This window comes from Mixophyes fleayi, chromosome 5 (assembly GCF_038048845.1).
Source record: "Mixophyes fleayi isolate aMixFle1 chromosome 5, aMixFle1.hap1, whole genome shotgun sequence".
NCBI lineage: Eukaryota > Metazoa > Chordata > Amphibia > Anura > Limnodynastidae > Mixophyes > Mixophyes fleayi.
In genome coordinates, this window is record NC_134406.1 from 117267722 (window position 1) to 117295145 (window position 27424).

Consider the following 27424-nt stretch of genomic DNA (forward strand, 5'->3'; position numbering starts at 1 on the left):
TTCACAAATATTTATACCTATAGATTTTCTAAACTGGACCCAACATTCCAGGATAAAGACAAAAAACAACTAGCGGGTTGTGAAAGTTAGAATAACAGGTAGCAGAGAGCAACACAGTTTTAATACATAATATATCATGTCCAAAGAGGTGCTGCCATGCCCCCAACACTATGTGGCCACACTACCTTTGGTGCTTTGGAGGGTTCCCTAAAAAGTTGCTGTACTGGGGCTTCAACTTCCTCTTTGTGTCCCTGGTTGTTATGGGTAGTGAATGATTCTTAACACAAGAGTGGGAGGGGTTGGGTGGACTAGGGTGTGGGTTGTGTAAAATGGAAGCAAGTCTTGCATGGGACAGGACTTCTTTTGTCCTGATGTCAGGGTAAATGTTGGAAGGTATGCTTAAACACACAAAAGGGTCCACCCATGACACATACATATATGTGGGACTTATTTAATATTTCACAGATGCTAATATTTAATTCAAATTCCCAGGTACAATTTTGCACATGATATGCTGAGCAGTATAATGTACTACACCCTGCCTATTCTTCCAATATGACTTTACCAGTGTGAAGATACATGGTTCCCAAATCACTCAGACACGGTATTAGAAGAAAAATAGAAGGATGATATATTCTGCAGAACAGGATTAAATACAGCACTGCACCCTTACCAATAATAGGTTCAAAAAGTGAGGAAATCAGTTCAAATAAATCCAGTGGGATAGGTACAGCACAGATCCCTTAACAATAGCAGGTCCAACAAGTGAGGAAATCAGTTCAAATAAATCCAATGAGATAGGTTCCACAGCACCTTTCTGGCAGAGCATCCCTTCTTGGCCAAAGTCACTCACATACGTGTCCAGTTGCCAGGGTAGCCTCTTATCACCTCATAGTCCAACCTTAGGAACTGCCTGCTCAGGGAGTTGCAAAATGTCTCGATTGGTGGGCTTCTCCCACTATCCAGCCCCCTCCCCTACCTCCCTAGGTGTCTTCCCTCAGGTGACCCCTGCTGGGTCCGGCTCCTAGCTGTCTGTAGTGCTCACTAGTGGACAATAGGGAGTAAACAGAAATAACAATGGTAGCTTAATTCACTCAACTCCTGAGTGTTCCCTGTGAAAATGGAATTTAAAACCTGAAGTACTTTCCCAAGGAGATGTTATAATTCCATCACTGATACTTCCGGATATCAACATGGCTAAAAAGTGCAGTCCGGGTATGGATTATATTAAGGGGTTGTAACACTGGTTCTTTACACCATGCCCGTTTCTTTACAACACTGTACAGAATAATATTACTGTCACTCACCGGACCGTGAGTGCCTCTTCCCGGACATTTAGGAACCGTGGCCGTCCTCCATCCTGAGGGTCTGCGCATGCGCAGCCCTTTCCTACCCTTCAGTGTATGTCCCTTTAACTTAATTGGCAGATCAGGCAACACTCCCTATATTAAGCACCTGTGGTCAACACCACGTTGCCTGATCTTGGAGTCTCATTCCCCATGAGTCTCTGAAGGTGTTTCCTCGTTTGTTCAGCGCTGCTGATTCCTGTGGTTTCCAAACCACTTCTACCTCTGTGGTTTCCAAACCACTTCTACTACTGTGGTTCCCATACCACTTCTACCATCAATTGTATCATCGTGACTGTTAGCTGATTCCTATCCGCTGCCTCCGTGCACTACAGTCTTCTAAGCCACTTCAACTCTATCTCATATCATTGTGACTGTTTGCTGATTCCTATCCGCTGCCTCCGTGCACTTCAGCCACTCTCCACATCTACTCACCTGTTCATCATCAAGTCTGTGAGCTGATTCCTATCCTCTGCCTCCGTGCACTTCAGCCACTCTCCACATCTACTCACCTGTTCATCATCAAGACTGTGAGCTGATTCCTATCCGCTGCCTCCGTGCACTACAGCCTCCAGCTTGCAACTCGTCTGTGTTCCAACATCGTGACTGTTAGCTGATTTCTATCCGCTGCCTCTGTGCACTACAGTCTCCAGCGTACAACTCGTCTGTGTTTCAACATCGTGACTGTTAGCTGAGTCCTACCCGCTGCCTCCGTGCACTACAGACTCCAGCTTGCAACTCGTCTGTGTTTCAACATCGTGACTGTGAGCTGATTCCTATCCGCTACCTCTGGGCGCTACAGTCTTCATCTCATCTCTCCCGTGTTTCCTCGAGACTGCTGCTATTATTGCCATCCGCTACTCTCCGTGATCAACAGCTCCTGGTCTACTCTGCTCACCCGTGTTCCATCGCTATTTGCACCTGCTGGTTGCTACTGGTTACCTCCGGGGATCCGCAGAGTCCTGCTGCTGCTGCCAGCGCTAATCGTCCATCTACTGCTGATCCGCTCTCCACGCCTTCCTGTGTTCCGCTGGTCCCTACCCGCCTGTCAGCATTGGATTCCTGTCTCATCCGCTATCCTGCTGCTAGATCATCACCATTCTCCTGGGTCCTCCACGAGTCCAGTCCGCGTTCTACCGATTCCTGTGGATTCGTGTCCCTGTTGGTTTACTTACCTGTGCGCTGCACCTACTAGACCTCTGCTTCATCTATCCAGGGACTTCTCATCCTGCCGGCCTCCTGCCGCTCAGGTATCGCTGCACTCCTGTCTGACTGCCTGCTTCTGAACCACGGTATGCATACTTCTCATTGACTGTGCTGGTGTATTGCATACCTTGCTGGACTGAGTTTGTTCTCCTCTGGAGTTTACTATCCGCTGAGACTATTACCATCATTGACTGTACTATCTTGTGCCGGATTACTTCAAGAGACTTTTCATATTTGCAGTGCTGTTCAGTCATTCATATATACATATCTATATTGTGCATATTGCTGTGGATCGTGTTAAGGTGCCGTGTTTACCCTGTGTTGCAGTCTCTCCCCGTGCACCTCCTCACATATATATTCAGTGGTACAACTTGCTAGTAGCAGACCACTGATTCCTGTTTCCAGTATCACCTGTTCCAGTATCCTCTCACATAGCAGTGGTGCAACTTGCTATCGCAGACCACTGACTCCCCGGATACCTCCACTTGGATTCCATTCCTTCACCCAGACAGCGGTACAACTTGCTATCCGCAGACCGCTGACTCTCATCACCTCCTCGTTTCTGTTGGACATTCCTCCTCACTATAGCAGTGGTACAACTTGCTATCGCAGACCACTGACTACCTTCACGTGTCCTTGTCCATACAGTTCCTCGTGTACTATTACCTCCATATTACCAGTGTTGCTAGTCATAGACTTTCCTGAGCATCTCATCATCTGCTATTTACTGTTCCATGATCACCCTGCTACCAGAGTACCCTATTACCACCTACATTGCTCTGGTAAGCCTACCACCTGGTGATCCCTGGGTAAAGACTCCTAGTGCCCTTGACAGTAAGATCAGGCCATGACAGACCCAGATACGGAACCTACCGCCAAAGAGATGCTGCAGCATCTGGTCAGCCGTGTGGAGCAACAGGATGCCCGCCAACAGCTGTTACTTCAGTGTTATCAATCATTAACCTCCCAAGGAACATCTGGACAGACTGTGACAGCCACTACTGAGGCTCCTGTGCTTTCCTCCGTTTCCCCAGTGCCATCCCAGGTGTCTACAGCTTCCACGCTTCACCTGCCTACTCCGTCAAAGTACGATGGGGACCCCAAAACTTGTAGGGGTTTCCTTAACCAATGTTCAGTCCATTTTGAGCTCCAACCTCAAAATTTTTCTACCCATCGTTCCAGAGTGGCCTATCTTATCTCTTTGTTTTCTGGACAAGCCCTGGCTTGGGCCTCCCCTCTGTGGGAGAGAAACGACCCAATATTGCAAGATAGTGCCAAATTCATTTCTACATTCCGAAGTGTGTTCGATGAACCAGGTCGTGTGACCTCCGCTGCTTCCAGCATCCTCCGTTTGCGACAAGGATCTCATACAGTAGGCCAGTACGTCATTCAATTTAGGATCTTAGCCTCTGAACTTCAGTGGAACACTGAAGCCCTAGTTGCCGCCTTCTGGCAGGGGCTCTCCGATAAAATTAAAGATGCACTGACTACCCAGGAGCTTCCTTCGTCACTTGAAGATCTGATCTCTCTTTGCCATCGTGTTGATATGAGATTTCGTGAAAGAGAGGCTGAGAAAACAACTTCTGCTAAAGCACCTCTTCGTTCAAACCCTCAATTTCGTCCTGTTTCACCCTCTGTGATTCCCATGGAGATAGGACGTTCCAAATTATCTTCAGAGGAGAGGAAACAAAGAGTCAAGAATAGACTCTGTATCTATTGTGCTGATTCCACTCATATGCTCAGCTCTTGCCCTAAGAGATCGGGAAATGCCAGGCCCTAACTAGTTCTGGAGAGGTGAAGTTAGGGTCCCTGGAGTCCTCTCCATCTTCTATGAAATCTAAAGTCTGCGCTTTTGATGTTACGATTTCCTTTGCTACCAAAACCTTTGAGTCACAGGCATTGATTGATTCCGGAGCAGCAGGAAATTTTATTTCCAAATCATTAGTGCATCAATGGTCTCTACCAGTAATTACGTTAAGAACACCCATTACTGTGACGGCTATAGATGGATCACGTCTCATCAACGGTCTCATCACCCAGAGTACGTCTCCAGTAACACTTCAGATTGGTGCCCTGCACCATGAAGAAATATCGTTTTTAATCCTTCCAGTTACGACAAGTCCGGTTGTCTTAGGCCTTCCATGGCTTCAGTGTCACTCTTCCCAGATTGACTGGCGCACTCCTCAAGTTACGTCTTGGGGGTCTGAATGTTACCATCGGTGCCTTTCCCAAGTTATTCCTCTCAAAGTACAGCAATCTTCTATTTCATCTTCCTCACCGGGACTCCCTCCTGAGTATGCTTCATTTACTGATGTGTTTGATAAAGCTCAGTCTGAACGTCTTCCTCCTCATCGTTCTTGGGATTGTCCGATCGACCTTCTACCTGGCAAGACTCCTCCCAGGGGTCGGGTCTATCCTCTCTCGTTACCTGAAACTCAAGCCACATCTGAGTACATACAGGAGAACCTCCAGCGTGGGTTTATTCGACCTTCCACCTTTCTCGCTGGAGCTGGTTTCTTCTTCGTCAAAAAGAAGGATGGATCATTACGCCCTTGCATAGATTTTCGTGGACTCAATGCCATTACTATCAAAAATCGGTATCCCATTCCGTTGATCACTGAGTTATTCGATCGCATCAAGGGAGCCCGTATCTTCACTAAGTTGGATCTTCGTGGTGCCTACAATTTAATTATAATTCGTTCCGGTGACGAATGGAAAACAGCGTTCAACACCACAGACGGGCATTACGAATATCTGGTAATGCCTTTCGGGCTGTGTAATGCCCCCGCTGTTTTCCAAGGCTTCATCAATGAGATCTTTCGGGACTTATTATATGTATGTGTCGTCGTCTACCTGGACGACATATTGATCTTCTCACAGGACCTGCCTTCTCATCACCAACATGTGGCAGAAGTCCTCTCCAGGCTACGGAAAAACTCATTGTTCTGTAAATTAGAAAAATGTTCATTCGAATTGCCCCAGATTCCATTCTTGGGGTATATAGTTTCCGGAGTTGGCCTGAAGATGGATCCAGACAAGGTGAATGCTGTACTACATTGGCCCCAGCCAACTACTCTTCGTGCTATCCAGCGTTTTTTAGGTTTTGCCAATTACTATAGACGCTTCATTCAAGACTTCTCTTCCATTGCATCCCCTATTGTGGCCCTGACTCGGAAAGGGGCTAATCCTAAGCAATGGTCATCTGAGGCTCTCCAAGCCTTTCAAATTCTCAAAGAGTCCTTCTCCTCGGCTCCAATTCTTCGACAGCCTGATGTGACACTTCCCTTCTTCCTAGAAGTAGATGCCTCTAATGTGGGCCTGGGAGCCATTCTCTCCCAACGCTCGGAACAGCAAAAATTCCATCCTTGTGCCTTCTATTCTCGGGGTCTTCTGCCCGCAGAGAAGAATTATACTATCGGGGACAAGGAGTTACTGGCTATTAAAGCTGCATTAGAGGAATGGAGATACTTATTGGAAGGAGCTCGCCATCCGGTGACGATCTTCACGGATCATAAGAACTTGTCATATCTCCAGTCTGCCCAATGCTTGAACCCTCGTCAAGCAAGATGGTCTCTTTTCTTTTCACGTTTTGAATTAATTATAACCTTCAAACCAGCTGCCAAGAACAAAAAAGCTGACGCTCTGTCTAGAGCTTTTGTGACGTCCTCTGATGTAGAAGAGGTTTCCAACCATACTATTCTAGATCCCAAATGTATCTCACTGGCTGCTTCATCCACCAAAATGCTACCATTTGGGAAGACCCTTGTACCTCCTACTCTAAGGAGGAAAATCCTTTCGTGGTTCCATGCCTCCCGTTTTTCTGGACACGCCGGTGAACACAAGACCTTTGAGATTCTCTCTCGAACTTACTGGTGGCCTTCAATGAGGAGAGACGTCAAAGAGTTCATTGCTTCCTGTGAGTTATGTTCCCAGTTCAAATCCTCCCGCAGAACTCCAGCAGGGTTGCTGCGACCACTACCCATTCCGTCCAAACCATGGACCCATATTAGTATGGATTTCGTTACTGATTTACCACCTAGTAAGAATCATAATACTATTTGGGTGGTGGTGGACAGATTTTCGAAGATGGCTCATTTCGTCCCTCTGTCTGGTTTGCCTTCCTCGTCTATTCTGGCTGAACATTTCATTAAAGAGATCTTCCGTATCCATGGATGTCCGTCGGAGATTGTGTCTGATAGAGGAGTACAATTCGTTTCCAGATTCTGGCGAGCCCTTTGTAAAACCTTGGGCATACGATTAGCACTCTCATCTTCTTACCATCCGCAATCTAACGGACAAACTGAACGAGTCAATCAAGATCTTGAGACTTTTATAAGGATGTTCTCTTCAGCCAATCAAGACAACTGGGTAGAATTGCTTCCCTGGGCTGAATTCGCCCATAACAACATGTACCATGAGTCATCATCCAAAACTCCATTTTTTGTGGTCTACGGTCACCATCCGTCTTTTCCGGAATTTCCTGCCCTTCCCGCCCACCCAAGTTCCTGCTGTGGTGACTGTTTGTCAGACCTTCAAAAATATCTGGTCTCAGGTCAAAACCTGTTTAAAGAAGACATCTAACAAATATAAGTCGTTTGCAGATAAAAAGAGGCGGGCTATTCCACCACTAAAAATTGGAGATCGTGTCTGGTTATCTACCAAAAATATTCGTTTGAAGGTCCCATCTATGAAATTCGCCCCTCGTTTTATTGGTCCATATAGGATCATCCAAATAATCAATCCAGTATGTGTTAAACTTCTTCTTCCTAAGAATCTTCGGATTTCCAATGCTTTCCATGTGTCCTTGCTCAAACCTCTTATCATCAACCGTTTCTCAACTCCTCCCTCAGCTCCGCAGCCAGTTCAAGTTCATCAGGAGGAGGATTTCGAGATTACTGAGGTATTGGATGCAAAAATTTCGCGAGGAGTCCTCCGTTTCCTCGTTCATTGGAAGGGCTTTGGTCCTGAGGAGCGCTCTTGGATCAAAGCTGAAGATCTTAATGCTCCTGCCCTTTTGAAGAAGTTTTATTCCAAAAATCCGGACAAGCCCGGTTCCAGGCGTTCTGTGCCCACCTTTAAAAGGGGGGGTACTGTCACTCACCGGACCGTGAGTGCCTCTTCCCGGACATTTAGGAACCGTGGCCGTCCTCCATCCTGAGGGTCTGCGCATGCGCAGCCCTTTCCTACCCTTCAGTGTATGTCCCTTTAACTTAATTGGCAGATCAGGCAACACTCCCTATATTAAGCACCTGTGGTCAACACCACGTTGCCTGATCTTGGAGTCTCATTCCCCATGAGTCTCTGAAGGTGTTTCCTTGTTTGTTCAGCGCTGCTGATTCCTGTGGTTTCCAAACCACTTCTACCTCTGTGGTTTCCAAACCACTTCTACTACTGTGGTTCCCATACCACTTCTACCATCAATTGTATCATCGTGACTGTTAGCTGATTCCTATCCGCTGCCTCCGTGCACTACAGTCTTCTAAGCCACTTCAACTCTATCTCATATCATTGTGACTGTTTGCTGATTCCTATCCGCTGCCTCCGTGCACTTCAGCCACTCTCCACATCTACTCACCTGTTTATCATCAAGTCTGTGAGCTGATTCCTATCCTCTGCCTCCGTGCACTTCAGCCACTCTCCACATCTACTCACCTGTTCATCATCAAGACTGTGAGCTGATTCCTATCCGCTGCCTCCGTGCACTACAGCCTCCAGCTTGCAACTCGTCTGTGTTCCAACATCGTGACTGTTAGCTGATTTCTATCCGCTGCCTCTGTGCACTACAGTCTCCAGCGTACAACTCGTCTGTGTTTCAACATCGTGACTGTTAGCTGAGTCCTACCCGCTGCCTCCGTGCACTACAGACTCCAGCTTGCAACTCGTCTGTGTTTCAACATCGTGACTGTGAGCTGATTCCTATCCGCTACCTCTGGGCGCTACAGTCTTCATCTCATCTCTCCCGTGTTTCCTCGAGACTGCTGCTATTATTGCCATCCGCTACTCTCCGTGATCAACAGCTCCTGGTCTACTCTGCTCACCCGTGTTCCATCGCTATTTGCACCTGCTGGTTGCTACTGGTTACCTCCGGGGATCCGCAGAGTCCTGCTGCTGCTGCCAGCGCTAATCGTCCATCTACTGCTGATCCGCTCTCCACGCCTTCCTGTGTTCCGCTGGTCTCTACCCGCCTGTCAGCATTGGATTCCTGTCTCATCCGCTATCCTGCTGCTAGATCATCACCATTCTCCTGGGTCCTCCACGAGTCCAGTCCGCGTTCTACCGATTCCTGTGGATTCGTGTCCCTGTTGGTTTACTTACCTGTGCGCTGCACCTACTAGACCTCTGCTTCATCTATCCAGGGACTTCTCATCCTGCCGGCCTCCTGCCGCTCAGGTATCGCTGCACTCCTGTCTGACTGCCTGCTTCTGAACCACGGTATGCATACTTCTCATTGACTGTGCTGGTGTATTGCATACCTTGCTGGACTGAGTTTGTTCTCCTCTGGAGTTTACTATCCGCTGAGACTATTACCATCATTGACTGTACTATCTTGTGCCGGATTACTTCAAGAGACTTTTCATATTTGCAGTGCTGTTCAGTCATTCATATATACATATCTATATTGTGCATATTGCTGTGGATCGTGTTAAGGTGCCGTGTTTACCCTGTGTTGCAGTCTCTCCCCGTGCACCTCCTCACATATATATTCAGTGGTACAACTTGCTAGTAGCAGACCACTGATTCCTGTTTCCAGTATCACCTGTTCCAGTATCCTCTCACATAGCAGTGGTGCAACTTGCTATCGCAGACCACTGACTCCCCGGATACCTCCACTTGGATTCCATTCCTTCACCCAGACAGCGGTACAACTTGCTATCCGCAGACCGCTGACTCTCATCACCTCCTCGTTTCTGTTGGACATTCCTCCTCACTATAGCAGTGGTACAACTTGCTATCGCAGACCACTGACTACCTTCACGTGTCCTTGTCCATACAGTTCCTCGTGTACTATTACCTCCATATTACCAGTGTTGCTAGTCATAGACTTTCCTGAGCATCTCATCATCTGCTATTTACTGTTCCGTGATCACCCTGCTACCAGAGTACCCTATTACCACCTACATTGCTCTGGTAAGCCTACCACCTGGTGATCCCTGGGTAAAGACTCCTAGTGCCCGTGACAATTACAGATCCATACTTACCAACATTTGGGTTGCTGGCATCGGGCAGGGGGCCTGGCTGCAGTACAATGGGGCATTGTCACTACAATGGGGTGTGGCCAAACATCTCGGGGGCATGCATACTGCTTTTCAAGTGCTAGGCTGCCCCGTACTGTCCTCCCCTCCAAATACCACCATTGCTGTGCAAACCTATTCACCACTCCTCTGTCATGCACGGTGGTAGTCATTATTACGATTATGAAAATTAAGGCAATAATTATACCGACACTAACATACCGATGACTACAATCCCCACATGTAAGAAATACAGGCTTACCAAAAATATAACAGACAACATATCTGACAGGTCCGCTATAAATACTGACAGGAGAAAATTCTGGTAGTGTGATTGTCGTCACTTAAAATTGCGCCAGTCACATTGCCGGTATTAAGGGGACAATGCAAGGACCCGCCGACTGTATAATGTACAAACCTTAGTAAAAAAACTAAATTAAAAACGTCATGAGAGAGTCAGAATCTCTGTGAGAGGAATCTTGATCTTTGCTGTGAACTTATATTTTGCTTTAGTTTGTTAGTCAAGAGTGACTTGTATTTAGTTAGTGCCGGACAAACAAGTTCCCCTACCCCGGTCATACTAGGAAAATTTACTTTTCAATTTTTGTTTTTGCATGGATACAATCTATGTGGTTTTCTTTCAGTGTAGATACTTTATGGGGCTACAAAAGTCTGCCTTTTAGCAAATATAGTATATATAGTATTTTTTTTTTTTCCTAAAATAAAAGTAGACTAAAGACCAAAACTGTAGTCTAACTTGTTTAATTTTGTATGCATTTATTTTCAGGCCAACTGAATTATTCCGAAGCTGCAATGCCCAATCAGACCAGGGAGCAATGAATGACATGAAATTATGGGAGAAAGGAAGTATCAAGATGCCTTTCATGAATATTCCTGTCCTAGATATTAGGAAATGTCATCCAGAAATGTGGAAGGCAATCGCTTGCTCACTCCAGATTAAACCGTGTCATAGTAAATCTAGAGGAAGCATCATCTGCAAGTAAGGGATGCTCATCATTACTCCTCGATTTTCGTGTTTTTTCAAGGAGAGAAATTTTGCATTAGTTCTCAAAAATTGATACAGAGTACCAACCACTACTTCCACCTATATACCTTTCTTTTAGTGCACATTTTCTACTTCAATGTTTTTGCATTACTGCTGTTTTAAATAATGCACACAATTGTATTATTCTATATTGGGCAGTAGGGCTGAAATTATATTTTAATTAGAATGTCTGAATATTTTTTGTTGACCATGGTTAGGACAGCCATTTTATGTCCCTGCATATGGCAGCACAATGGCATAGTGGTTAGGATTGCTGCCTCACAGAGTTGAGGTAATGGTTTTGCTTGCGACCAGGAAGCTATCTGTGTGGCGTTTGTATGTTCTCCCTGTGTTTGTGTGGGTTTAGTCCAGGTGCTCCAGTTTCCTCCTATTCCTTCCTCCTTTTCTACACAGATATACTGGTAGGTAAATTATCTTCTGATATATATTAAGCCTTGTGTGTGTGTTTGTTTGTAAGGGATTGTAGATTGTAAGCTCCACTGGTGCAGGGACTGATATGAATGATTAAGCATTCTCTGTAAAGCACTATGTAATATGTAGGCACTATATAAATAACTGTTGATGAATATGTAATAATGGTAGTTCCACTTTATTGCGTTCAGCTTTTTCTTTTTTCTCACTCAGATGAAAGCCACTAGCCTGTCCCTTACTTTTATACATTAAAAGCTAAGGAACATAACACCTGACTAAATTTTTTAACTATGCAACATTTTTTCTTAGATATATCTGAAGCAATTATTTTCTCATAAAATTGCCCTCTTTTTATTTTTATACATACATATGTATAGAATAAGAATACATATGTCTGCAAACAGTGGCTGATTCGGAACTTAATGTGGCCCTAGAACATCTTCTGGAAGTGGCCTTATGTAGGGGCTACCAAAAAAACTGGTGAGCGGGTCAACAGAAAGTAGGGGGGTTATCACACCATTAGCCCTAGCCGCAATGGTGATAAGTGGGTCCAATGCCTGAGATGGTGATAAAAGAACAAGTATTGCGGTGGTATAAGCACCGCCCCAATACTTGTCAAATAAGCTTCTCCATGAAAAGGCAATATTTCTGCTGATGGGGGTTTCCACTGATTATAGCGGTAACCCTTAGAAGTGAGAAAAAGCCCTATTGATATATTAAAGGACTTTCCATCCTTTTATTAAAGTTAAATCAGCCATTTATTGTATGCAAAATCTTCAGTGAGGAATCCCTGACCAGCAAAAATTCTTAAAATCAGAAAATCGTGCTTACTTGCCATGCTTAGGTTCAATTATATGGCGTCGGACAAGGTTGTTCCTGTGTTCGTCCTCATTACTTCGGATTGGCAGCTACCAGTACTGGTTCTGCCTAGAGATGCTTGTGCTCGGTGTTCCGAAAATCGTGCCCACTCGAACATTGCAGATCCGAGTACTATGCCGAGCCGGCTCGGTACTTTTGCACGTCCTCGGACCTGAAAACCAGGCAAAGCGTCATTGTTGCGTCATTGGATCTTGCGAGTTTTGAATTCTATAAGTACTGCCCTCCACGGAGATCCGACGCTATTTCACAGACAGACACAGAAGTGGTAGCAGCGTGCTTGGCAGTCTCCAGTGCAGTTGGGCAGCGTCTTTGCTCAAACAGAGAGAGGAGCGGTGGCAATGTTCTTGGCAGTCTACAGTGTCAGTGCTATTGCTCAGCGTCATTGCTGAAACAGAAACAATAGGGGTGGCAGTGTTCTTAAGTATCCAGTGACATTGTTCTGTGTCATAGCTCACACAGAAACAGAAGGGGTGGCAGTCTACAGTGTCAGTGCCATTGCTTAGTGTCATTGCTGAAACAGAAACAATAGGGGTGGCAGTGTTCTTAAAATTCTCCAGTGACATTACCACTCTCCAGTCTCCTGTCACATTGTTCTTGTCACTCTCCAGTCTCAAGTGCCATTGCGCACACAGAAACAGGGGTAGCAATGTTCTTGTCACTCTCCAGGCTCCACTATTTGCTGATAAAGACCTTCCTCTGAGAATTTGTAGTTTATTTTACGGCAGAGCTGTCACGATTTTTGGGCAATTCTTTTAGACCAGACCAGAGGTCAAAATGTTGTGGTGACTCATCTGCATCACCACTGGGCCTCTTGGGATTTTTTTTCCTAGCAGTAATTGTCTGAGAAACTGAAGGAGGAGACGTTGTCATGTCATGTACCACTTGATCCGTCAACTTGCTGACCAGGAGCTCCTTGCATCTCTTGAGAGCTGGGTCAATTGGGAAGAAAGAAAAGACATATCTTTTCAACCTAGGATCAAGCACAGTCACCAAAATGTAGTGATCCAATTTCAAGATGTTGATAACTCTTGGATCCTGGCAAAGCGAAAAAAGTACTTGATTAACAATTCCGACATACTTAGCGTAATTTCTTTGTTTAATCTCCTCCTTCAATTTCTCGAGTTGCTTTTCCAAAAGTCTAATTAGAGGAATGACTTGACTCAAGCTAGCAGTGTCTGAACTCACTTCACTGGTAACGACTACAAACACCTTGCACAACACGGAAAGTGTTCTCCACTGCGCTGGACTAAAGTACATTCCCTCTCCTTTCATAGTGTCATGTTTTGTTGAGTAAGTGTGGATGTGTGGCTTTTCGTTGTTCCTCTATCCTCAGAAGCATATAAAGTGTGGAATTCCAGCTTGTTACCACTTCTTGCTTAACTTGGTGGTAGGGCAAATTGTATTCTTCTTGTAGCTGTTGCAATTTCGTACATGCTGTTGCAGAATGCCTGAAATGTCCCAAAATATTTCGGGAGACAGACAGCATCTCCTGCATGTCACTGTCATTTTTGAAAAAGCTCTGTAACTTCATTGTGTGAGCAAAAGAGGAAATGTAATGTAATTCACCTCGCTGTAATGCTCTCACAATATTGGTGCCATTATCACAAATGACATATCCTCAGGAGTGTCCAATTTTTTGAACCTTCTGGTAGAGGTGAGGAATTGCTTTTCTCGTAAAATGGTGTTGTGATGGAATTTGGTAACGGGGACACAGGACCTCAATTAACTATCTAAAACCATCTGCATTAATTGTGGATATTGGACGCAGATTTAATACAAGCATAGTCGCCATGGCGTCTGTGAATTGCTTTGCAACTGGGTGACAGATACTTCCTCTTGCAAAGTATTGTTTAACCGTCAATTGTTGTTAACTACTAGTAGTCTTCTTCTTGGTCTACTTCTGAATGGAAGATGCACCTCCAACAGCAGCAGCAGCATTGGGACTAACGCTCAAGAATTCTTCTGAGGAATTCTGGATAGGGGAAGATTCATCTAGCATTTGCAACTTGGTTGCAGGACTAACTCCGATCACTAGTGACGATATTGATGATGAAGGGGTTAGCGGTGTAGATTGCAGGTGCTGGAATGTAGCTGAGAGAAGGGAGCTAGCTGATGCTGAACTGCTTGTTGTTATTTATATAAGTTTCTGATATTCCAAAAAGCTTCCCATGAACTCTCTTCAAATTGTGTAACATAGATGAGGTTCCTAGATGGTTAAGGTCCCTACCTCTACTGACTGTGGCATTACAAACACTACAAATGGCTAGACCACTGTTGTCAGGATTTGGGTAAAAATAATTCCACATATAAGAGGTGGATTTTTTGATCTTATGCCCAGGCATGACAAAGGCCACCTTCTTATCACTGGCAAGAACTGCTTCCACTGGTTCAGGACTTACACAAACAACATCATCATCATCAACATCCTCATTAGTGCCGTCATAAGCTACACAAATATCCCCTTCATCCTGTTACAAATACAATGTGGCATCCACAATTTGTGTATCTCCGGCTACTCTTGGGCTGCTCATCCACGTATTTGCAGAAATGGTGAAAGGAGGTTGCTTTATGAGTACAGTATCAGAAAGGTCAGGCTTAGACATAGCACTCGTGGATAGATTCTGCTCAGGTGTTTGTGTCATTTCTGAAAATACAGTTTGTTTTACTTCCTTACTGTTTTTTTCCAGCTCTGTTTTTACACATAAAAGTTTTTGGGTACCTCTTTTGAACTCAGAATGACAAGGTCTTGCATCGTCATGACAGACCTTAGAAGAAGATTCCTCACTAACAGTTGCAGAAGTTGAACTAACACTCATACAGAAAGGCAAGGACTGGATTCTTTCTTTCCCACTGCGTGTGTAGAATGATGTGTTGGCAATTTTATGTTTTTATACAGTTAACTTTGCCTTGATTACAGGTGTTTTTTTTCTTTACCAAGGTAAAAGCATTTTTCTACATTTCTGTTTCCTTGACTTAAAACCACTATGGACATGTTTATATAGAGCGAGATGCAGAGCTTTTTTCAATCATCTTGAGCTTTATTGCAGACTGCAAATGTAATGGTCAGCAAACTCAGCATGAAAAATACATGAATGGCATCACAAATAGGCCACCTTTTACAGAAAAAACTGCATCTTACTTAAAATAATTGCAACAATATGTATTTTATTAGCTGTAGAGCAGGACTTAACAAGAAACAACAGTTTTGCTATCCTGAAATGTGTTGTCATAATTAAAATACAGTAAGGTCTGTATGAAATAATGCCCATTTTTTTTATTTATAATTCTTTATTTTAAATGGTCAAGCAATACAAGGCATACAAAGTACGAAATCTGAAAGTTACAGTGGGTACATAAAAAGACATTTGCATTGCGATGAAATCCAGGAAAGATGTCCACAGGGAACTCAAGATGTAAGCTGACCAATTTTTTAAGTTATTTCTTGCTTTACCTTATATAAAACAGACATTATAAACATAGCTTGGGGGGGTAAAGGGGGGATAAGAGGGGGGAGGGAAGAAGGAAGATAACAAAAGCTAGGCAGCAGTGCGGTCAGAAAGAAGATAATGAGAATGTGTTAGAAGTTCAAGGGCTGGTAGAGCAGGAACAGGGTCCCGCTCGCCACACATGGATCACCACGAGGGTATTAAGTGTCAGAGGGGAACGCGCTCTCCGCCATTTGCCATGGAGCCCAAACTTGGCTGAAAGCGTGACCTCTGTCGTGTAAGTGGTAAGTAATCTCTTCCATAGCTGCCACATGCCAGATTAGTTTTTTAAGGGCTGAAAAAGATGGAGAAGAAATACGCTTCCAGTTGAGGGCAATAAGGGATTTGGCGGCTGTGAGGATGTGTGATGTCAATTTTTTAGAGAATTTATCAAGATCAGGGGGAGGATAGCAAAGGAGAAAGATCCAAGCTTCCCTCGGAACGGGAGTCTCAAATAAGGTATTGATAAAGCCATGGATTACATCCGAGAAGGGAGCGATAATTGGACAGGTCCACCAGATATGTGTCATAGATCCCCTGTGGCCACACCCCCGCCAGCAGTCAGGCGACGAGGAGGGGAACATTGCATGAAGTCGGGTGGGGGTATAGTACCAGTGATAGTAAATTTTATAGGATGTTTCTTTTAGTCTAATCGATATGGAGCTTTTAGCTATCCCCAGTCTCATGTGTCCTCCCAGGCCTCCTCATCCGGCGGAGGGCCGAGATCCCTCTCCCATTCCACCTCATGGGGGAGCTGAGGGTGAAGAGTGGAATCAAGAAAGATACCATAAAGCTGTGATATCATACAATTAGACATGGGGTGAGATTTGCATAGACTCTCAAATGGAGTGAGGGGGCACAGTATAAATTTGGGTGGTAGGCATCGCAAAAAATGGCTGATTTGGAAAAACTCGAAGGGGCTAAGCGTCCGGTCTGGGGAGTGAGACTGAAGTTCAGCCAGTGGAAGCCACTGACCTTGTTTCGAGAAGTCTGATGGGAATTTAAGGCCAGCCTGAGTCCAGAGATGGTGCCTCAATCTAGAGAGGCCAGGAGGAAATATAGGATTAAACCAGATGGGGGTCAGGGTAGAGAGGGCAGATGTGAGTTTTAATTTAAAGGAGTAAGAGGTCCAAATCTTAATGTCAAATTTAATGGTGGGAAGGAGTTTAGAGGGCGAGGGGCGATGTATAGGGGGTAGGCCCCAAAGTGGAGTCAGGTCAGGGAGGGCAGTATGCGCCTCTTCCAGGTCCAGCCATGACATGGAACCTGAGGCGGCATATGATGCAACAATTTGGGAGAAGTGGGAAGCCAACTAGTAAATCTTAATATCGGGTAGACCCCTACCACCACTGGGGATAGGTTTCTTCAGGACACCAACCGAGACCCTTGGAGGCCTATGATTCCAGATAAACCGAGTAAGGGCCTTCTGGATATTGGATAGGAGGGTAGCAGGGACAGCAACTGGTAGGGTTTGGAAGAGGCACAGCCACTTGGGTATGATATTCATTTTCACCGCAATGATCCTACCCAGCCACAAGATAATAAGGCGGTTCCAAGAAGCCAAATCAGACTCCGTTTTGGAGAAGAGAGGTGGGAAGCTCTCTTGGTAGAGGAGATCGTATCGGGATGTGAGATAGACCCCCAGATATTTTATTTTCCTAGTCTGCCATTTAAATTTAAAAGAGGACCATAACACTTCGGCCTCCTGGGGGGGAGACATGGAGCAACAGGGCCTCTGATTTTGTATAATTTATTTTATAGCTAGATACGTCACCATAGGCCTGGAGAACATTGTACAGGTTGGGGAGGGAGATTACTGGTTGGGAAAGTGAAAGCAGGACATCGTCCGCAAAGAGTCGATGTCCCCACCTGCACACCACAAATATTAGAGTTGTAACGGATTTGAGAGGCCAATGGCTCAATCACCATAGCAAAAATAAGGGGAGAAAGGGAGCATCCCTGCCTCGTGCCTTTTGGATGGCTAGCGAGTTTGAGGGTTCCCCCGTTGATCAAGACTTTAGCTGAAGGCGAGGAATACAATGCCAGGATGCCAGTGAGAAAGTCGCCAGCGAAGCCAAAGGCCTCAAGAGCCGCTTTCATAAAGCCCCAAGAGATCCTATCAAACGCTTTTTCAACGTCCAGAGAGAGGATTATAGTGGGAGATCTCCTGGTGTTTGCAATATGTATAATATCAATGGCCCTTCTGGTGTTGTCCCTCGCCTGGCGCCCCGGAATGAATCCCACCTGGTCGTAGTGGATCAACGAGGGAAGGAATGTGTTTAGACGATTTGCCAGAATCTGAAGATTTTCGCATCCAGATTGAGAAGGGAGATGGGTCTATAGCTGGCACAATGAAGTGGATCCTTCCCATCTTTTGGGATCACTACAATTCTAGCTTCGAGCATTTCGGGCGGGAATGGGGTTCCCTGAAGGACACCATTGTACAGGGAGAGCAGGTGGGGGGCAAGCACACTCAAATTTTTTTTATAATAAGCTGCCGTAAATACATCTGGGCCCGGAGATTTTCCATTTTTTTGTGATTTAATAGTAAGCAGAATTTCGTCTAATGTAATTTCTTCGTTGAGGGATTGGAGGGCCTGCGGGGACAATTTAGGAAGTTTAGATTTAGCAAGGAAGTCTGATATCAACGAGGCGTTAGACTGCTGCGGGATAGAGACAGGGAGAGATGGAAGATTATAAAGGGCGGTGTAATATTGCTGGAAAGCCTCTCTGATGGCAGCAAGGTCATGGAGGAGCTGGTTATTATAATCACGAATCGACATAATATTTTTGTGGGCCCATTCTGAACGAAGCCGCGCAGCGAGAATTTTGTCCGCCTTTTCATAGAAGGATTGTCGGAGCCATTTAAGGCGTTTGGCTACTTGCTTGGAGAGAAGAAGATCTAATTGGGCCTTAGTCTCGCGGAGGGCTAGCAGAATGGAGGGGTCCGGAGTAGCCTTGTGTTGGGCTTCTAGAGATTGTAGTTTAAGAGATAACTTGTTATTCGTGGTAAGAATTTCTTTTTTCCTCCTGGAAGCGATGTTAAGCAGATGTCCCCCCAGGACCGCCTTGTGCGCTGTCCATAGAGTGGTCCTAGAAATATCTGGGTGGTCGTTGAGCTCGAAATACTCTTCGAGGCGAGCCCCGAGCTGGGAAATTATATCCGCATTATGGAGCAAAGAGTCATTAAGATGCCAGGTCATGGGGCGGGGAGCGGTCTGAGATGCCAGAGAGGTCTATAGATATAGGAGAGTGATCAGACCAAATCATTGGGCCGCCTGGAGGTTTAACGCAAAGTTGTGGCTGAGCAGGATCATATCATAATGCCCATTTTTAACAATCGAATGAACTGAGAAAATTGACCCCACTGTTCATTTACATATGTAAGTGTACATGTACTATGAAGCAAAATGCAGTATCCAACAAATAAAAGGTTTTAGTCATTCATGTGTCTGTAGCAAAACACATATAAGAATCTTAAACAGCATATAGTGGATGTCTTACTTCTACACATCACCCTTATACTTTAATTTTATGTATATAATTAAATTAAGGCACGGACACTTTCTTAAGGTGGCGAATTAATAGGTCACATTTTATTTAAATCAACTGGTAAATTGGTGGCAGAGAAAGCACTCTGTGGGACATCTAACCGCTGATAACTGAACCATATCGTGGATGAACAACTGGCCCTGAATTCACTTAACCAAGGATGTAATCCTTTACTGTATGGTCGGCGCTAAATCTGGCATCAGAGTTATTTCATCTCCTCTAGACTCACAATGACCTGCCCTCACAAAGCAGATCAAGCAATCCTCGCTAAACGACCAAGAGCCACCTTTACCTCGAAGGTGACAGTGACCTGCGGCCAATTGGCGATAGCGCAGCATGTATCAGATGCTGATCGCAGTGCTTTCCCACCGAAATGTGCTTGCTCTGTCACGAAAGGAAAAATAAAGGTAGAAACTGAGCTCCTATTAACAAAACAAACGGAGTGGGTGAAGAATTTTAACCCATTCAGGTGGTGTTTGTAAGACGAGAAACCCACTTGTGATTTTAAGCGTGTTCGTTTTTAGAATGCTTGTCATAATCACAGCAATGGTCAATTTAACGTGAAATACAAAAAAGGAAAAGGAAAAAGAGTCTGATACTGAAAATTGAACCTACATGTGTTGGCAATAACCAACAACTTAAAATCCACTTTATTCCTTGCAATTTATACGCAGTGCCGGGGATTTTCAAATTATTTCTGAAAAATTATAGTAACAAACTTGAGAGCACAACATAAAATTTGCCAAACAGTTAACATGCATGTTGCTTTCGTGGAGCCTAAAGTTAGTAAAGGTGATCAGAAAGTGACAGATGTGGTTCTCTGTGGACACTTTGGCCCACCGAAAACACTCATTTATGGGCATCACTTTGGCCCACTGAAAATGCTAGGTTATGGGCATCACTTTGGCCCTCCGAAAATGCTAGTTTATGGGCATACTGGCATGGTGCAGGCACTCGGATAGCTCCAAAGACAATTCCATCTTGCACTACTTTTCCTTTCAGCTACCTCTGTGTGGCAATGTTTCATAGATGTGCTATAAAGTGCCGTGTGCTTTAAAAAAAGTTAGCTTTCCCAAGAGACCCATTGGTGATGCAAATGAGTCAGCACAACATTTTGACATCTGTTCTGGTCTAAAATTATTGCCCAAAATCGTGACAGCTCTACCATAAATTGAACTACAAATTCCATGAGGAAGACCTTTACGGGCAATTACATCAAAGTACAGAGACTTCTGTAATGGTGGATTCCAGCGGGGGATGAATTAATATTGTGTGAGAATGATGTACACACTGATGAGGGTAAGGGTGATGACAACAACATCTTGCCACTGTAGAGTTCATTAACAGCACTGTTGGGCTTAAGGCAGCTAAGCTATTGGTAGCTTGTTTTGTGGGGGGGCAAACAGCGCTTCATACACAAAACTGGCACTCCTTGTCGCTGAAGTGCTTGGTTTGTGTTGGGAACCCCTCTAGCCGGTACAGCACAACCCGGAGTCTGCTCTGCCAGTCAGGTGTTCACTGGAGCCCCTAGTGGTGGGGACAGACTTGGCCGCAGACTAGCAGAGGGTCGTGAAGTGCGTACCGACTAGGGAGAACCCAGGAAAGCGGAGTGAAGGCAAGGGTCAAGGGCCGGCAGCAGATAGCAGATGCAGTAAACAAGCCGAGGTCAAGGGTCACGAGCAAACAGGTAGGTCGGTAAACACGCCAGAGGTCGGGGTCACAAGAAACACAGGCAGGGTCCAAATCCAGCCAAGGGGTCATACACAAGAAGTCAATCCACAGGTTGTCACCAACAGGATACAGGAGCAGGCTAGCTGACATGCAACTGAACGCTATAACTGGCGGGGAGGCTAAGCCCTCCCTGCCTTATATACAGACTTTGGCCAATCAGGCTTAGCTCTGAAATGCATCACAGGTAGGCTTACTGACATTAATTAGCCCGCAGGCTATCCTAGCGCATGCGCCCGGCTGCCTCACTTGCCGGGGCGCACCGCTTGCTACTCTCGGCGTCCCGAGAAACTGTGCATGTCCTTTTTAAGATCCAACATAAGGGTTGGTAGGAGGGCCCAAGGCAAAATCCATCTTGCACCACTTTTCTTTTCTGACACTGTTGTGTGGCACTGGCAATGTTTCCTAGATGTGATATAAACTGCTTAATGTTTGTTCCGTTGCTCTAAACAGCCAGCTTGCTGCAGTCTTACAGTTCCTTGATAGCACTGTTCGCTTAGCTGCCTTAAGCCCATTGTTAGCTTGTTTTATGGGCGGCCCAAACAAAGCAAGCACCTCAGCCACAAAAGTGGCACTCCTTGTCGCTGAAGTGCTTGGCTTGTTAAACTGCATCTGCTACCCCTCTTGTTTATGTGTGAGTTTGTTAAACCTTTTTAGCATATGGGTGGGTGGGCCTAAGGACTATTCCGTCTTGCACCACTTTTCTTTTTTGTCTGCCACTGCTGTGTGGCAAGGTTTCCTAGATGTGATATAAACTGCCATGTGTTTGTGTTGTTGCTCTGTCACTTAGTATCCAGTCAGTTTGCTGCAGTCTTTGGCCAAACTGTATGAAAATCTTATTGTGACCCGTGAGATGGTCAAAATTGACTGGAAATAACCGGGAATTAGTGTTAATGCGGATAATAATAATGTAGAGACAAAAAAGGAATTATGTGATTTAGCAATTTTTAAGAAAAATACAGATCCAAAACCAAAACACAAAGTTAATGTAGATCCAAAGCCAAAACCAAAACAGTGAACACCTCTGTTCTGCCTACTATATCAACTCCAGTAGAAGAGAGGAAGGAAAAGTATGAAGATGGAAGAAGTGGAAGACGAGGGGAGAGAACAGTGAGTTATGGGGGCAAATGGGACAAAAAGTAAAGGGAACAGATGGAATAGGCGGGACACAGGGATAAATCAAACAAAATGGGAGAAAGAAAGGGACAGGCACCCATAATGTGGAGATAGAGAGTCAGAAGTAATTTGGATGAGCTGGTAAAGAGAAACACACCTAGGGAGATAGATTCAGAGAAATTTGTACATATAAAAAATTGGAGACAGACACAGAAAGGTAGGGACAGCTACACACACAAAGGGGGGCTGAGGTACCCATGGGGAGACAGATTCAGAGAAATTTGTACACATACAAAATTGTAGACAGACACAGAAAGGTGAGGACACAGGTACACACACAAAGGGGAGCAGAGGTACACATGTGAAGACAGTTTGAGAGAAAGTTACACATATAAAATTGGAGGCAGAAACACTAACACAAAGGGGATACAGAGACAAGGGGTGATAGACAGGAAAGGTCTATCCTCTTGAAATGCTTATGAAGCAACATGATGGTATGTCAAAGCTAACCTGACTACAGTGACAAAAGATAGTGTTTCAGGTGGAATATTGTGAAATATACAACAACAAACACCAGACAAGTGAAATGCAGGAAAAACACACAGAGCAGGGGGGAGGGGATGACACAGAGGATGAGACAAAAATTATGGAAATGGCGTAAGGTGTGGGCAAGAAAGGAGAGGGAAGCTACTCACATTGCTTCCTGCCTTCCACCAGCACCACTTGATGCACAGTCCCGACCATATGAGGAAGCCGCAGAGAGAAGGAATATGGAAGTGAAGTGGAGGTAGGGTAGGGACACACAGGTGCACAGCTAGAGGTTTGCGCTGTCTGTGTAAATGGCTGCTTGCTGCCTCTTTTAGACAACTGGTACCTACAAAGATGTCAGCCCAAATCATTGTCCCCTGTCCCCAAGTAGCCCCATAATGTGATGGGCCCATCAGGAATACTCTCGGTAAGGTCTATAACCAATCTACATCTGTCTACAAGTAATAATTCTACTAGAGAAGACCTCTCTAAATAATTTCATAATAGGCATTATTCATGGTTAACTACATTAGTCAATTTGTTATTGCAATGAACTCATTGGTGAATGTCAACTTTGAAGGAAACCATTCACAACAACATTGTGGTATATTTGTGTTGAAAATCATGGCCAAACAGAAGATCTGCAGACCAATTGACCTATGTAATAGCAATATGAGCCATGGACATTACAGTGGCTGAAGTCTTCCTTTGAACATATTTATTATTCATATCTGTAATTTATTCTGGTGTTCCCATTTGTTTTTCTACTGAAAGTAGTTTTATGTAGTATGATTGTTGCTGCAGATTTTAAGAATGATAAATCATTTCTGAAAAGTAATTGTATGGCTAATTCTTACTATACAGGTAATTGTGTGTGAATTATGTTGGATGAGCAAGAAAACAAAATTAATAGAATGTAATGTCCTGTCATTTTGTCCGTGAAGAACAGATTGTGTGGAAATATTGAGAAAGTGTGGCGATCACAATAAATTTCCAGAGAGCCACACAGCAGAAAGCATATGTGAGCTGCTGTCTTCTACTGATGACACAGGGGACTGTATTCCACTGGACACTTATCTCAGTAAGTAGCACAGCTTTTTTCTGTATAAAATCCATCTTCCAGCATTTCACCCATCTCCCAACCTATTCTGTCTAGCCAAACACAAAAAGAAACACTGTTACACCATAATTGTGTTTTTGGTAACAAGGATACAGCGTGCATTTATTTAAAATTGTACTGAGGAAAAGGTATATATTTAGGGAAATTGTACACCTTAACTTGCCATGAGGTACTACACTCAGACACAATCAGAAACACTTTAGTGCTGACAATTATTCATGGAAGATACAGGCACATTTAATTTTCACTGCAAAAAATTATATATATTGTTCAGTGCTGTCAGAAATGTCTTGAGACATTCAACTTTTGTTGAAGATCAATGTGTTTGTTTCATACATATAGAACTGTGCAACTGTGGTCATTTATAGGAATAAACACAAGGATTGTCAAGATGGCGGTGAGCACAGGAAAGCACAATTTTGCTCCTTCTAAATTTGAGTAGCTGGACAGATTGGAGCATTCCTTGCTGAATGATGGAGACTATGTGCAGAAAAGTGTCTCCCTCTACAAAGTTTCAAGGATAAGATGTTTAAACAAGCATCAAGGAGTGAAGAATGCACACATAAAAGGGTATTTCTGCTTTAGTGGGTAGACACAGTTAATTTTTCCCTAAGCAAACCTACCTGATATTTACATAATGTCAGTGATGGGTAACCCGACCCTTCAACTTCCAAATGGGCTGCACATTACCCTTAATTTCAAGAATAAAAACTATTTTAGCACCCCACATCACTCATCCCAAAATGCATACACATACCCATCTGCGCCAATATTTCACCACAAGCCACTCAGACCTGCCACTTGCTACAAAATAGCCCCAAGCCCTCAGATCCAACATATGTCCCTCACGTGCTAACCAGACCTCCCACTTGCCCCTCATAAGCCACTCATACCTCCCCACATGCCCCTCACACCTCCCCACATGCCACCACACTTATCTTCACAACAGAACACTGCAGAGAAAGGAGGGAGATCACATAGTACAGAATGTGCTGCACTAACTTCTCTTTCTCCTCTGATTGTTTGTGTGACCTCCATGCAGTGTGCAGCATAAGTCACATGAAAAGGAAGTCAGCTGCTTGCTGCAGACCACTGTGCTAGGTGATGGTGGTGATTTCGATTTTAAGTGGACTCCTTTTTCACTCATCATGTTCACTTTATCCAGGAAAGCAACGTTTATGTTCCCAAATATCAACATTATGAAAACAGTGATCTTTAGAATTGTGACACATTAAATAAAGACACTCCCAATCCCCCCCTTTTCTTAGGACCTAAATGAAGCCCAAGTGTGAAAGCAAGACTATGAAGTGATATTTTTACTTGTGTCATTATTTCCAGTGCCATCTAGGCCTGCAGTATCACAAATGGTTGAAAGCATTGCACTGGGACACTTCCCAAAGTGGAAAGTGGGCATGTGTCGTACTGTGCTCCATTTATCTGCACGTGCGCAAAATTAAGTACACTGCGCCTCTGAAAATTCTGCAGTTCGTGAACTATTTTTATCTTGAAAATTGTTTAATTATTTAAATCAAATCTGATTCATATAAAAGAGAAGATTTCGGGTAAGAAAAACATACATGTGCTCGGAATGTTTCAAAGACACAACAAGTGAGTAGTGGCAATACAAAGTCACACGTTCAATTCCAAAACAAACAGTCAGATTCAATGGGGAACAGTGTTTTCAACATGGCATAATAACTAAAAGACTTTGTTTCATATGAAAATATTGTCATGGCACATAGAGAGCTGAGAAAAAAGTTTACGCTCTCCTTGATTTAGTTATTTACATTTTGATAGAGATCCAGGGGAGACCAGAGGGTACTCAGGCCCCTAGAGCGGCGGTTCCCAAACTGTCACTGGGGTGCCGCGGGCCAGCCATAGAAAAAAACACAAAAAACCCCACAAACTTACCAATCCGTCGGGTCGCCGGGACCCAGCGGCCTCCTCTCTCCCGCAGCTGTCACTGAATATCGACGTCAGTAACAAGCTGCGGGAGAGAGGAGGCTGCTGGGTCCCGGCGCCCGACGGATTGGTAAGTTTCTGTGTTTTTTTTTTTTTATGGATGGCGCCTGGTGCGGGGCAGAGAATAGGGACAGCGGGGCAGAGAGCAGAGGATGGGTGACAGCGGGGCAGAGAGCAGAGGATGGGTGACAGCGGGGCAGAGAGCAGAGGATGGATGACAGCGGGGCAGAGAGCAGAGGATGGGTGACAGCGGGGCAGAGGAGGGGGACACAGGGTGAGAGGGGCAGAGGAGGGGACACAGCGTGAGAGGGGCAGTGGAGGGGGACACAGCGTTAAAGGGGCAGTGAAGGGGGACACAGCGTGAGAGGGTCAGTGGAGGGGGACACAACGTGAGAGGGGCAGTGGAGGGGGACACAGCGTGTGAGAGGGCAGAGGAGGGGGACACAGAGTGTGAGAGGGCAGAGGAGGGGGACACAGCGTGTGAGAGGGCAGAGGAGGGGGACACAGCCTGTGAGAGGGCAGAGGAGGGGGGACAGCGTGACAGAGGGCAGAGGGGGCAGTGTGAGAGAGGGCAGTGTGTCTGGATACAGAGGGGGCAGAGTGTCTGGATGCAGAGGGGGCATTTTTGCATACAACTAAATAAGTATTTCTGACCTGACCTAAATACTTATTACAATTTTTTGACCCAACTACTTCTAAAACAGGACTGCTCAATAATTATTTTGGAGGGGTGCCTTGAAAAAATTTGGAGACTCTAAGGGTGCCGCGAACTACAAAAGTTTGGGAACCACTGCCCTAGAGGGTAATCGGAGGATTTTGGAGGAATATTCTAGTTTTGTACCAGATCGTCTGGCAGAAACACTCTCGGAGCTGTTCCCTCAAAGGAGCGGACAATGTATTAATATAGCTTTCCCAGGTCTCAAAGAATTTGCGGGTTAACCTCTCCCTCTGGAGGGAAGCCTCCAACCAGTCCATCTGCAGGAGAAAGAACATTTTGTCCTTGAATAGGTCTAGAGCTCTGTGGGGCTAGAGCTCTGTATAAACAGCTTCCTGCCCCCTATGCCTCCATAGGGGACAGGAAGCTGTGTATACAGAGCTTTAACCCCTTTTATCAGGAAGTAAAATACCCAAAATTGTTCATTCGGGTGTAAACGATAACTAGTTTAATAAGTCTGCGATTGCGAAAATCCACACGTGTATCCAGAAGCCCTTAATAATAGGGCAGGCCCAAAAGCAGTTGTATAGAGCCGTCCGGGGTTCGCCACATTTAGGAAAATTAGAATCATTAGAGTGGCCAATAATATTGCTGCAATGGGGTGAGATGTAGGCCCTGTGGAAAAAGTTGAAGAATAATGTAGAAACAGGGATAAGTTTAATCGAGGAAGCCAATGTCTTAAGTAATGTCTCCTCGTTCATTTGAGGCTCAGACCCAATGTAATGATGGTATGATCTATTTAGTGTTATAATCTTATTTGATATAGTGAAGCAATAAAAATTGTTTTACTTTCTGCTCAGTAATGGTGGTTTAGAGAGACGCTGTTTGCCAAAAATATGTCAAAGGCTAACTATTATTGAACTGAATATTTTACATGAAATACTTTAATTTTTATTTAACTACATTTGTCTTCTATGCTTTCTTTCACATTTCTGTAGCAGGCTGTCATGGTGGGAGGGACAAAAGTACAATATGAATTGGATCAGTGCTCGAAGTGGACATTTAGAAGTGGAGATATGAAAAATTTACTGGGAATGTAAATGAATGGAATTTAATAGTTTTACAATGAAGGCAGTAG

At 44.7% G+C, this 27424-nt stretch overlaps 1 protein-coding gene across 2 annotated transcripts in view; it reads left to right on the forward strand.

Moving 5' to 3' along the window:
- Positions 1-27424, forward strand: part of RECK (reversion inducing cysteine rich protein with kazal motifs) — a 205308-nt gene that overhangs the window by 108984 nt on the left and 68900 nt on the right. For both annotated transcript variants that reach the window (XM_075212752.1, XM_075212751.1), the window contains exons 11-12: positions 10572-10784; positions 23494-23630. In XM_075212752.1, the coding sequence (XP_075068853.1) occupies positions 10572-10784; positions 23494-23630 (350 nt within the window). The remainder of the gene's footprint in view (positions 1-10571; positions 10785-23493; positions 23631-27424) is intronic.